The sequence below is a fragment of the Pieris brassicae genome, chromosome 3, assembly GCF_905147105.1.
Source record: "Pieris brassicae chromosome 3, ilPieBrab1.1, whole genome shotgun sequence".
Lineage (NCBI taxonomy): Eukaryota > Metazoa > Arthropoda > Insecta > Lepidoptera > Pieridae > Pieris > Pieris brassicae.
Window position 1 is genome coordinate 4629020 of NC_059667.1, and position 15006 is coordinate 4644025.

At 32.7% G+C, this 15006-nt stretch overlaps 1 protein-coding gene across 1 annotated transcript in view; it reads left to right on the forward strand.

The window, feature by feature from the left end:
• Positions 1-9367, forward strand: part of LOC123707645 — a 35039-nt gene extending 25672 nt beyond the window's left edge. The window contains exons 2-3 of the mRNA XM_045657896.1: positions 6935-7286; positions 8720-9367. Coding sequence (XP_045513852.1) covers positions 6935-7286; positions 8720-9039 — 672 coding nt within the window. The 3' untranslated portion in view covers positions 9040-9367. The remainder of the gene's footprint in view (positions 1-6934; positions 7287-8719) is intronic.
• The last annotated feature ends 5639 nt before the right edge of the window (positions 9368-15006 follow it).

Sequence of the window (15006 nt, forward strand, 5' to 3'; positions counted from 1 at the left end):
AAGTCGGTACTCTTATATAGTCTGTGATTAAGTTCAATAGAGAAATGTAATGTATTTTATTGTCTTATTTTTGCTTACGGCAAAGGTTTTTTTTACGTAGGGCGTAGCCTTTTTAAAGTATTAACATTGCGTTATTTAATATATAGGAACTACCCACCTACACTTTTATGTTTAGGAAACATTTTGTTTTATTCTATTGTCTGAGCTCGCAGTGAATATAGATAATATAAATTTGAAATTAAGTTAATTTTCATAAATATATAATTATTCTATACGAGACTACATTATCTCGCCTTCATTAGACCTAAATCTATTTAAACTGTGGTAAATTAATAATTTATATAAATAGAAATTGGTCGTATAGGTACCATCTTGCTTCGTTTTCTGGAAATCTGAAAATAAGCTTAATATATTCTTATTATATTTTGCATATCGTTGTTTATTATGGCTTATTTTGTGTATAGTTATTCATAGATTATATACACTGTAATAAATGTTATTTTCTGTCTGCATCGTCTCGTATTTAAAATGTGCAGTCCCGCTTTGTTTAACGAAATGAATGCTCAGTTTGCGGGCCATGACCGGCCAGTATTTTTTAATTCTCCGTAAATCTAGGCAACTTTATAAAACCCGTAATACACGGACATTATCGCCTGATATTAATTTCAAGCGGCGTATCTGAGTTCCGCAGCGGAAGCGCATGATCAGCGAGTTTTCCGATAAGAGGATTACTACAGCGCTGTTTGTTAGCGGCCTGTTTATTTAGTTAATTTCAGTCTACTCTCTAAGGAGATTATCTGAATAAAATTTAGTATTAATATCAGCTTTATTAGCTTTATTAATTACGTTATATGAATTTCGAGAAAAATATTTTATTGATTCATTTACCGTTACATTATAAGGCATTATTTATTAGTAAGTCAACTACATTTTGGTAAATTACAATGAACATTTTACTTTATATAAGTAGCAATGTTATACACGTGGAGCTCTGATATGAAACGAATGGTTGTATTAATAGATTCATTCGGTAGTTTATTGTATTTATAAACCAGAACATATATAACCGCAGCGATAAAACTGCCTTAACTTTTTAACGAACTCAAATAATAAAGTCTAATGTTATTCTTTTGACCTACTGAGTTGGAACTTCGGGAAATCTTATATGGAAATACTATTACTAATAGTTATAGGACGTTTAAACAAATTATCGATGTTTAAGCCTGATATGTACAAATATTTTATACTTTTGTAACAGGCGTTTCTCTCTCAGAATTGGGTATATATGTTTAATAATAATTTCAGTCATAGGCGAGAATTTCTTATCTTCATGTATGTAATTATGTTTTAGTAAAATATATATTTTCCATACAAAATAAGTATAACTATATAAAAGTTATTCTCAAAAAATTATGGATACCGTAAGTGTTAGTTTTTTTATACAGTAGTAGTTGCTATTTTACTTCCCAGGAGATTGTAGAATTTGCTTTATAGAAAAAAAATTCTATCAGACATTCGCAACAAATATAAAATGATCTTGCTATTCATTTTGTATGAATCGCGCATTCGTTATATATTTATGCTTCATACAAACAGTTTCATGATTTCCATGAATCTTAGCTCAATGAACATGTTTTGAATATCTCGCGAGTCATAGAGAAATTTCCATATTTTCAAACATAGAATTGAACTCGAAGCTCCAATTTTAATGATACAGAGTAACGATTGTTTGCATAAGTCATCTCGGCGAATATTATTGTTGCATTCCGATGAACTAGCAAACTGAAGTGCATCCTGACATTGTTAAACTCAACAGTATCAATTAGTTTACAATATTTTGAGAGCCATTTTGATTATTCTGTAACATTTATTATATTTTATCTTTGTTCTGAATTATTTCGCTAAAGTTACTCCGACTTATTGTATTTTAATCGCAAATGTTTTCACTTGTGGTCAACATTATATCCCACTTTATTCATAAAAACTAAATAAAATAAAATTGTTCACTCATCTGTCCCTTTTTATCACAGCGTAAACACTATTTGACAGAACGAGACAAAACACATACTTAAAATGGAATTAGTTTGGCCATAGTTAAGAAATTAACTCTATACGATTTCTTTAAAAGCAATAATACAACTAATTGTTGTTAGTAAATTGCTTGTTGTTCCAATAATGCCATTTAATGTTAATAGCCAATGCGACGTCCTTTTACGAGCATTCCTTTATCTTATGGCCCATTGACACGTGCTCTGCGGTAATTATGTGCAAATAATTGTAAGTGTTCGGTGACCTTTACATGCTTGCTGGTATTGAAGATTGGCTGTAAAAAGAAAAGTTGTAAGACAAGATTTTAATGCAAGATAAAATTCATTTATTATGAAGAGTAGCAATTCTCTTTTTGTTTATACATCGATGACAGTAACTGCTTGCATAATTATTTTATTACCTATTTGAGAAAGATCTGTATTATTAGTTTATTCTTAATCCATGTTCAATGCGAATTGAAATTACTTTTGATAAGATTAGAAAATATGTTTCAACACATTTTTTTACTATTAAGTAATGATTGATTATTTAAAAGAAACACATTAAAAGTGATCTTCTCGCCGCCCGTGATTTGAGAACTGCTTGTAAATGTATTAAGAACTTCCTTATTTTAATATTGACATCCATAAGTGTGCATAGTTACTAATATGATTAAGTCAATTTTGATTTTGTGAATTCGATACTCAATCGTAGTATAATTTTAAACTGATGTAGATTCATTAAAGGGTTTTGCTTTTCTTGACTTTAAATTAAAAAAAAAAAAGTTTTGTGTATGTTGATTTAAATAAGTAAATATATTTTTTTCTTAAATATGTATACAAGATAACATAGACACTATTTCTCTTCCGTATATTGCCATTAATATTTCCTACTCAAGTTGGATAAAATAGCGCAGAGTTCACAAACGATATTAGCCACTTCATTTAATCTATATATCCAAACCTCATATATTTGTTTGAACAAAGTGAACAGTGACTTGCCTTTCTCGCAAGATAAATCAAATTATGAGTTTCACTCATTATTATATAAGAAATCCGAACAAATAGAGTTGTGGGAGTCCCTGGGGCTTTGTTAGCGACCCCTCCCTAGTCTTATACATAATAATCAATCAAAGCTGATCTTTGATAAATGCCCGTAAAGGTAACAGACCAATCGGGAAACGAATCCGACAATTAAGTGATTAAAACAGTAACGATAACGATCTTAGCGGTTAGATTTATAACTTTTAATACTTTTCAAATTGTTTTCACAAATTGTAGACTTTAACCCTCTATATAAAAAATAAATCAGTTTGTACTTAACTAAAGTACGTTTCGTTTCTTTGTGACAAGTTGTGGTTAAGCTGTGTACTTTAGTTATAACGGTGCAATGAAACTTATTTGATTTTTTTATCAGTAAAGAGGTTTTAACTTCAAAATGCTCGCTTTGACTTTGTTCAGTGTAAAAAAACCAGCGGTGCTACTTTTATAAGGCTAGTAGATGATCAGCCTTCTGTGTTTACACGCTGTCGACTTTTTGTATGTCAAGACATTTAGCTTCACCAAACTAGTGTTAAATGCGCACATAGTAAGTCTATTGGTGCAGAGCCGGGGTTGGAACCTACGACCTCAGGGATGAGACGCGCGCTGAAGCCAATAATGAAAATAGCATAGACTTTACTCAAAATGGGAGAAGAAAAAGTAACTTTATTACGGTGCATAAAAAATGCGTTTCTGACCCAATAGAGGAAATAAATAAAATAATACTACAATAAATTCAAGAACATTTGCGATATCAGAGGCTGTCAAAAGAAAATTGAAATGTAGAACTATAAAGAAAAGTAAGAATGGCAATTGCTTAGACTCTTTCTTCTGTCTATTCAAGATACATAATTATGAAGTAAAAATAAACTTCATAACATAGATTAAATTATTATTTGTACTAAATAAAGTATTGTTGGAATCTACAATAAGTGGTATGGCAATAAACTTATCATGAGCTATAAGTATACATAATGTACGACTTTGACTACTTGAATACAAAGAGTCCCCGCATGAGTTGCGATATTGCGGGGTACTCGATTGTGAGCAAGTTGCCATGGATCTGGTTAGCGCTACGCCTTCATAAGTCCTCTTTTCATTTTCACACGTGTACATCTTTTCTATAACAGATTTCATATCTAAATGATTGTCCTCGTGTGATGTTTTTTACCAATTCAACCAACTGGACTTCAGAAAAGAGCGTAGCAATTCTTGAAAGGCCGGCAACGCACTTGCGAGCGTTCTGGCAATGAAAAGAATGAGAAAAAGATGAGCCACCCTTTTGCTTCCTATTACATAAAAATATACATATATATGAATAACTTCAGCTGAGATCCGTGTAAAAGTTACTAAACGGATGGAACAAAATATGTATGTGTGGCCATGTTGATTTTTCGAATAGTATTCGCGCAGTACTAGATAAATATTATAGGTAAAATCAATGCGTTGTGGTAAAAAATGTACATTATCGTTAAAATGTTTATACTTGTCAATATGTTATGTTATGTTTATGTTATATTATCATAACATTAAGTTTATTAGATAATCTATAGATTATAAAATTGTACCTAATAATTCGAAACTTTGAATACCTATTCAGTCTTCGGTCAGTTAGCTCCCGCGCAATTAATCATCAATTTACATAAAACTACAGGATAGAGTAGGCAGGTACATCACCTTCCATCTCTTTCCGACCCATTATTCAAACACGAAATAATTAAATTTTAGCAATACTCGAGTTCTTAGTTTCTAATTAAATTAGTATTATGAATGCATTCTTTACAAAATGGGATCTATTTAACACTGAATGCGACTATTTCAATGAAAATGTTTCGTGGAATTTTTCAAGACTCTACAGATGTTAATGGGACAAATGTAAAGAACTGGGCGGTTAGACTGAGATTTTAATTGTGACGTCACTCTGTTCAACATTAACGAGCTAGGCGATTCAGCTTTTAATTTTCTAATAACTTCACCTGAAGAATCCTAAATGCTTATTACATTATTATGCCTATTGCATATTAGAAGAAAAATTATTTTCTACGGCTAAATTTCATCATGGGACGCTATGGCAAAATTCCATCCGTTCCACGTTTACCTCTAGAGTTTCACGACAAAGCGCTTTTTAAGACACTTTCTGCCGCGCACCAACACTGCCGTTCCAGGTATTTCCGAACCGTTATGATTTAGAGGCCTTCGAGAGAAGAGCGTACTAACTCGAAGGCCGGCAAAGCACTGGCCGCCTCCTGGTGTTTCAGGTCGTGGTAAACACTTACCTTTAAGTGCCTGCTCGGTTGTCTCCTGTTCCATAAAAAGAAAGACAAAATTAACACTTGTATCATATCTTCCTTTAAACGAGTTTCTCTTGTATGTCAATTACACCACTCCTTATCTCTATATATATAAAATTCTCGTGTCACAATGTTCGTTCCCATACTCCTCCGAAACGGCTCGGTCGATTCTTATGAAATGGTTTTAATGTATATTCAGTAAGTCTGAATATACTATCTATATTTCAAACCCCTAAGTGATAAGCGGTGTCCATGTCCGGTTTTTTGGTTATTTAATTTTTTATTATACATCATACAAAAATACATACAACCCTTAATTGTTACCACTTTACGATCAACTCCTATTTTTTTATTATAGTAACAGAAGATAGGTTATTTTTATTGAACTAAAAAAATGTTTCCTGGAATATTATAAACGCAAAACTACATTCGCCGGGTCTGCTAGTTTTTACACAATAACTTTGTAACAATAACAACTATATACGTAGACGAAGAATATGCCTTGCTTAATTTTAAACTAAAAGCTGTAAAAAGTGTAAGATTTAACGGGTACTTAAGTAATTTAACAATGATTAAAATACTTAATTAAATACGACGTTCATCTCGCTTAGTTTTCATATACTTAACACGATGAAGCCATATTATCTTATGTCGAAGGTTTATCAATGGTTTGATCCAAGATATGGCCTAGTAACATAATTACCAGCAACAAAGGGATGCTGAGATTGCATCAATTAATAGGCGATTTCCCTTTTAATAGTTTGAATCATGAGTTGGTTTTATCATATTTTATACATATAGGCTATGACCTCAATTACTTGTATACGTTTAATATAAGTGATTATGAATAAAAAAGTATAATTTGTACTTTTAGAGATAGAAATTGAAGCTGGATAACATTTAAAAATATTTTATTAATAGTTATTTTATTACATGGTATATATTATTAAAAAGTTAATGACCAAGAATTAAAACAATTAAGAACTAGATTTGTTCATTTTGTACAGGTGATCACAAATCAAGGTAAACTGTATTATAAAAGTACTTAAGAAAATAAATTCTTCAAATTTAATTTAATGTTAAAATTTTAAATATTGGATAAACATCATTAGCTTGATAATCCTACATTATATCGTCCATTGTTTGGTCACGTACGACAAAGTGTTGTTCATCGATTTTATCATAAAAGAGCAAGTTTTGTTCAAGCTTGAGTATTTTACTTGCCGGCTAATTAATCAGTGTCACCAGCGGTTTTTGTGAAAAATGTTGAACTTGGCAACTTGAAGGGTTGTACACACTAACTGGAAACCTATTTCATTTAGGTACACTAAACTAGCAATGGACAACGCGCCATCGTGTATTTATTTACGTAAGATTAATAACCTATTCAATAACAAAATATTTTAATAATAATATAAACGTGATTATAAAGTTAATTTAAATTATTATTAGATGATTATTTTAAACATAGAGCAAGTTGAGCATGGTGATTACATTTGAAATGTTTTATTTCAATAACTATACAATAAGATATGTATGATGAATATATCTAAATTACCAATAACTCCGTTTCAGGAGACGTACCGACGCTGGGCGTGCAGCACAATGGTTCCACTGTGGGTGGAAGAAGGATCTGAAGACAATGAGGAGGGTGGGCGGTCACGACGGGCCCCTTCAGAGCATGGGGCAAGATGGCGCGCTCGACACCTCGAGCGGGTCGGTCATTTGGACCGACGGCGCGGCGGCGGCGTGGTAGGCCGCTGGGTCCGCGCCGCCGCCGCGGGGCCTGGTCGACCCCTGGTACGGCTCAAGCCGTGCCTGTCAGTCTGCCAGCTGGTCGAGCAACACTGCCCTTACTTTTTGCCCGCGGACCGCGCACCAGCTTATCCCACGCAGTATGCTGGCGAACCCACGTTCCTATGTCTCGGTAAATAGATTTACGTTTTAAAAAAGTTCTTATTCAAATTCAATGTAACTCTGTCTAATATTTACTAGTACTTTACTTATCTTATGTTTACTAGTATATAGATTTTAATGAGTTTTTGTATGATCTAAAATTAATATCAAACCTTTTATTTTACTTTTGCTAGGAAACACATGATTTATAAAGTAATTGGAAATGTCCTAAGTTGGAATCGACAAGAGATCTTCCACCTTTCCTCAATATTCTTATATGCTAGTAATATGTAACAAAAACACATAGTTTATTACATAATTCGAGTTTTTACAATATTCTAAAATATACTAACTATATTTTTCATGTCGGGAGTCGGCAATATTCATAATCACAAAACACTTTGGGAGTGGCTTGGTCATAATTTACCTTATGATACTATTACTAGGTATTACTTTATGATCAACAATCTATAAAATTGTGTACATAAAACAACATACTTATCATAAGTGAAGTATGCGGGCTAATTCTTGTTACATACGTCGATGGCTATATTATAAATAATTATGGATTAAAAAGTGTAAGCTCTTGAGTCATAAAAAAGGACCCTGCTGAACCTTGCATCGTATATAAAATATAATATGCAAGGTTCGACGTGCAGCGGTCGCATCCGTTATGCTTTTAAAGCCTGACCGTACACCAATGAATTTTACTGACCATCAGCGCTTGCTAACGTGAAAGAAACAATGCCTTGACCCACAAGTCGACAACGTATCACGACACGCCGGCGGCACATATTCACACCTAACCTAACCTAAGGCTAAGACCCAAAACGGTTGCAAAGCCATAATAAAATCAATATAGATAAGATAATTTCAACCACATATACAAAAATATAGAATCAATGGATTGATGGAAGAATTTCAACACTTAGGAGTCCTAAAATTAAACTAGAATATGTAATACCGTATAGGATTTGTGCTGCTTCGATGGCGCAGCGTGATTACCTTCGGTAGCATTACAGAAATGAAACCGAGCTCTAGTATTTCGAATTTTTTCATTACTCACCTATGAACGTAAAAGGTTTTTCTTTGTATTTTCATGTATACTGCAATAAAAGGGACGCTTTAGGCTCGATTAGCTCTTGGCCGCAGTTCAAATTGAGAATAGTAGTGACAAATGGTGCTTATTGTATGCACTCTTTGTATCTTTGACCAATTGTTGCTTCTCAGCTTTTTCGATTGACCTTTTTATTCTTTTCTTAGAGCCTACGTTTATAAAAATGTATTATACTTTTTACAACGAGCATAAACTTGCTTTAGAAATTATTTGCAACAGAAAAGAGGTATGATCTATTCATATACTATAGATTTCTAAATAAAAATAATATACAGGTAATAAAAAAGGCTTTCATTGATATCGTTTCGGTAAATCGCATACCACGTTGTATTATAAAAATGTTTCAGATCCGCGAATACCAGAGACGGGTGCTCAGGCGAACAAGTCAAACTACGGGCCTGACGACTGTTGCTACTGGTACTGTGAAGGCCGGCTCTGCTACCACTGCGAGTCTCGGCTCAGCGAGCCAGAGCGGCCCGCAGCAGAGCAGTGCACCCCAGTTGTCGAGCGAACTGCCACCTGCTCTGTGCCATATCAGGCGCCGGCCGCCGCCACTTGCCCGAGGCCCGCCCTTCTCGCCCTGGCCCTTCTCACAACCCTAGCTGCTGTCGTGCGGACTCACTGGACATTTGTACCTCTAGTGAATGTGCGTGAATCGAGGTTATAGTTTTACGTTTCCGTGCGTCGCACCATCGCGGCCCGCGACCGTCGAATCGAAACTTTTATTAGTGATGTACTTATGATAATAAATTTCGTGCGATGACGATTTCGATGGCGGGGGACGCGCCTTCTGGTCCTTCGGTCCGGGTGGTGCGGGCCCCCGCTCTTATAGACTCTAAGTTAATGTTTGTGTCCGATTGTTCAATACTAAACGAAAAAACACCAATAGTTCTATATCGTTACTAAGATTTCACATGAAAACTTTTGCCGTTGACGATGCTCCGGCCATTATAATACATTTAATAGTTGAGGTTTTAATAAATACATTTATAGAGTTGTTTATTTTCATATTGATTATGGTTCTACACGATATATCAGTAAGGTTGAAATAAAATTTATTTTCCTTCAAAATGAAAATAGATACGATAAACTAACTTCCCAAATGTTTGTGGTGGTCTTATATGCACAAAAATTGTGTCGTAGCCGAACCCGTTTTATTGGAATTTTATGCAGGGTGCATAAAACGCTGAGTTGGAAGTCGCACGGCACTTTATATATGAAATTTAAATACTAGGCCGGGAGTCGGAAATCCTAACTCATAAGCTTTTGTGTTGCAAGTCGAAGGTAATGGTATATGTAACACTATATAAAAAGAAATCAAAATTTGAATGCAGTTAGCTGTATTAACAAAATAAATTATTTGAACATAATATTGACAATAGTATTATTTGGATGAGTTTTAGAAAATTATTTTTGTAAAGTTGATGGGCTGTCGTAGGCATAGAAGCAAGGATACAGACTACATACTTTATTAATTTAAATCCAACATTTTGTTCACAACGAAAAGATCACTACGCAATAAATATATTTAAATAAAAATAACAGTTGACAAGCTGATTGTAATCACGAACAGTAGCGGTAATTTACATTATTAAAGGATATTGCTTCTATGTCCATCGGTCTTTGAATGCCTAACACTGGTCTATATAATATGTATTGATACATTGGAAAAATATTAGGGTTAATTAAAGTAGTTGTTGTTTTGTAAGAAGTAAAGAAAATAAATTACTTATATGTAATGATATATCCGTCTTATGAATGTAAGGTATTCAAGATGTACACATGGTTGAACATGATTTTTATATGATATTTGTTTTATAGTATATAATATATAATGTACATTTATATTATGTCTTATATGGCAGAGACATATACCATAAAAGGTGACGTCATATTTAAAATACAGGTTTATTTGAATTTTGTCTGGGGATTTTCAAGTAACATGAAAACAAGTTCTTCAGTTCCAAAATGTTAATGCCTAAGGACATAAGAGGTGTCTTGCTGTTTCGTATTGACAAATCTGTACAAAACAGATTGGAACCCTCAACACATGCCTTAAAATGTCTTAGTTATTAGTCGACTACAACTGTACCTCTACATAAGCAATAAACTAACGATAACCAGTGAGTAAGTGATAGCTACAGTTATTTATTTACTTATTTCGTAACTTTATTCTACACAACCTAGGTAACACAAAATAACTTGAATTATGTCATAGTCCAACTGACGGCTTTCACACTTCTCGAGGCTATAGTCCTATGAAAGTAATAAATCGAATAGAATCAAGTCGGTGAAAAGCTCATTTATATGAAAAAATGATTTTAACTTGGAAATGCTCAAAAATCTCCAGATGAAATAAAAAAGCCCTATATTAGTAACAGTGTTTGTTAGTTTTCTTAACATAGTTGCGTCGTTGAAGATTATGTGATCAAAATCAATGATTATAAAGACTTTATCGGATGGACATTTGTTAATATTCCTTAAACGGGAATGTAGTTGTTGTATTCAAATGATAAATGATAATAATATTAAGTAAGTTATTTTTTACGTTTTTAATGCGTGAGAATAAAGTACGGTTTGTTGTTTCCACTCCCTGTCTTTGAGCAAAGACCACCGTGGGTGCTAATTGTCTATTAATGCTTTTTAGGCTTTACTTTATCCTACGATAAGTTCAATATCGCAATACAACCAAGTTTCGGTGAAACCAGTTCACCAATATTTAAAAATAAAAATTTCTTGAAATATCGGATAATAATTTTAAGAGTTTTGTTTTAATGAAATTTCATGAATCATAGACACTAAACTAGTCGTAGTCACAAAAAAATATTGTCATACAATCGGGTAAAGTTCATCCAAACTCTTATTTTACTGCGTCGTATTTCAGATCAGACGAAAAAATTGGTATGTTACACTGTCTTGTGTTTAACGTAACAAAATTCACATCTATAGTTCCGATAAATTATGACCCACGTATATCACGGAAATTTTATCAAGTATTTTGTTTCTAAATGTCGATAATACTATTATTGGATGCCTTTCAAATACATATTAATCAACACTTTCCGATCATCGGTTTCACCGACCAGACCACTAAGAATAACAGTGGTTATTTATTTTTAAAATTTAACTTTTTCGTCAAAAAAAAACATCTGAACAACGAAGTTTTTCTCAAAAAAGGACGAATCTCTAAATCTCTTGTAACCTATGATGTATGATACTTCCAAACAAAAATAATTTCGTTTAAAAATTTATATTACAGGCAATGAAAGAGTTTTTAATATTTATTGTTTCAAAAATAATTTACCGTCTTAACAAGAGTTTATTAATTCGTGATGCCCAGTGCCTTCACTCATCACGTGAAAGCGAGCATGGATAGTAATATGGAATTAACTGCCAGTCTATCTTATATAGATAAATTCAACTTATGAATACGTTAACGTCAAACCGTAGCAAATTATATGAGAATTAATTATAGTAATAGTTTATAATTAGATTCAAAACAGTTATTAGAGATAAGATACTTTACGTTCAATATCTCGAAACTACCTAGTCATTGCCGCTTCTTTATGTAACCGAAGGTTTCACTTTATATAATTTCCTTTAAGATATTTTGTTTGCCAATAGACTAATCACTCATTCGATGATTTAAACATTTGAAAAAAATTGGGTGCAGTATATCTCAGCTCGTGTGGGAATCTATCGCGATACATGTATCTATGTGTAAATTATCAAAAAATTAGAATTAGAAAATGAATTACTAGAACATAATTAGTTGGATCAATTTCACGCACTCGTTAAAACTTACACATTGACCGTACATTCCTTCTTTTTGGATATTTCTACTCTCACTCTTAATATTCTTCACTTTTGTCCACTATTTTAAAATTAGTGTAGAGTAAATGACCAAAAGCGAGGAGTTCGGTTCGAATGTTGTTTGTGATCATGCTATATTGGGGTATGTCTTATTAGTGAGTCTCACACATTTAAAAATGCTGTTACTATCATTGTACTGAAGCATAAAATAGGTCAATCTCAGATAAATATGTTGGAAATATACCCCCTACTCAGAGAAACTAAATCAGTTTAATTAGACTCTCTTTACTTGCGTCTCTTTCTGACATATTGTGTTTACGCTGTGTTGAACAGAGACAAAAGTGTACTTTTGTTAATACAGTGCAATGAGACTGATTTATTTTTTTATAAATAAGGGGGAGGCTATACAACGAGCACCAATTACGATATTCGCGGGAAATTGCTTTCGGCACGTCACCACGAATTATTTGACCGTAACAATACAATTATTTGAGAGTATGCTGGATATTATATGATTAACAGAAGCTTATTTAAATGTGTGATTCCCGCTAATTTGGAACAACCATTAATTTGAAAAACAAATATCTCAGTTTGAGAGTTCTCTACAGTCATTTAAAAGGTTAAATTTTTTGTTATGCAACACTTAGCAATAATTGGTAGTTATAACTGTTACCCATGTAGAGATTACATAGGCCATCTCATGAACAAAATTCATTAAATAGTGTCTTTAGTAGTTTTAATATAATGTGTGTATTTTGATGTTCCGTTAAAGATTTGGTGATAGTGTATATTATTTTATGAATACGTATGTTTTGATGTACATAATAACGTGTAAATGTTTAACGCACAAATATTATGAAAGAAGTTGCTAACAATGTATGAATATGTATTTAGCTATAAAGTTTACTGGGAATAAATAGTATAGGCATATGAATGTAGTTATTTTGGTGCGTACTCTCAAGTTCAGTGTCATTTTTATGTCGGATGATCTCTGGTTTTTGTACGTAATTTATCACGAATAGATTTTGCGTTATTTTTGGGATGCGCACAACTTTCCGGGGCAAACCAAATGGGTTTTTAATAGAACCATTACACGCTTTTTCAGCATTTGTGATTGTATATCTCGAATGTAAGGGCATATCTAATAAATATGAGAATAAATACGCAAGAATAAAGAGCAGAAAGGGCACTGTCATGAAAAGTTAGAAGTCAGAGATAGTAACATCCTCCATACGAGAGTATCGATTAAAAAGCAAAATTATTTTTTTACACCAAACTGGGGACAGAATAAACTTTATGTCTACCGACATCTTTTATTTATAAGCGATGGATTTTTTAAAATTGCGCGTTAAACTAATAAACACAATTTTTTGTAAACCTAAACTTGATATTCTTGTCTTCAAATAAGAATCGCGCAAATCCTGAAAACTTACATACAGAGTCTTATAAACATTGATTAACCATGGGAAAATTTTGGATATCTTGTAAATCATTTCAATAATAATAATTTGTATGACTTTCGACCTGGCAGTCTCCAACCGTTTCGTCAAAGCGTTGAAAAAGGTGCATATAAGTCTTATGATTAAGGTATAATAAAAAAGGAAATGCGAAATATGTCGTACGCCATAACGTTCTTTCAAATATGCCCCGAAAGATTTAGTTAAAATACTTACATAAATATTTCATTAAAATTTCGTTTTTATCATAAACAACGAAGTGACTAAGAGACAAAAAGATTAAGGTTTTAAGTGAACTATACATGATGTTGGAAACGCATTTGATAGCGGGAAATGCCGATACTTTTTTCTGAGTATTTTGCGAGTATCAGGCACTATTGTTTTATTATATTAATACGCTCGTAATTACTCATAATTTAAGAAATATCACAAGCCTAATAATGTTATGTCAAAGCTTTACGTGTTTATTTTCTACCGAGACATGAAGCGCTTAAGTGTCAATTGTCAAAACTAAGCTGACTATAGCTAGCTAATTATTTCATTTGTTATTAGCATTATGGTAATTACGAGATGTAATGTAATAAAACAGTTTTAACTATTCTGAGATCAGTCAATTAGTCTGATTGGGGATTATTTTTGGATTTTTAATGTTTAATTAGAAAAAAATAAAATAAATTGAAAACTTACAGCTTTTTATTCTCTTAGCCTCTTCCTTGTTCCGAGTGCCTTGAGGCGTAATTTTTATTTTTACCATCGTACCAACGAAACGCGACAAAACCTACTCAGTACAATTAACTTCGATTTAGACTACCACCTACTTCATCTAAGTGATTCAATGTTTATTATTTTATCATAAACTGTCCATTTTACGTTTACTATAATAATTTCCACTATGTCTAATTTTAATATTAATAGTTCTAGGTCATATAAATATATTGTTAAGTCACATCGCAACGATTTTGTCTTCGTGTTAAACCTGCCAGATAGGTATGAAACGGCAGAATTTAAAATTATAGTGAGAGAAGTAGTTTAGTGTAAAATATGAGATAAACGCGAAAAGTGCCCCCATTATAATCACTGTAGCTCCACTTAATGACGTGTATTGAATATGGGGTATTTTTCACGATATTCCTTAATAATTTAACGTGTCCTGTTACGATTGCCAAGTGCGATTGCCTTTTGGTACGGGCTCTTTATATTAATATGATCTAGAATGTGTCGTAGGTGTTTCTTGAGTAGTGGTCGTATAAGTCATTTCCTCGTTGTTGATCGATTTTAGAGTCACGGCAACATTAGGTGTGAATATATATGTATAATACTGCCGAAATGTAATAAAAATATATACAACATTTTTTATCGTAAAT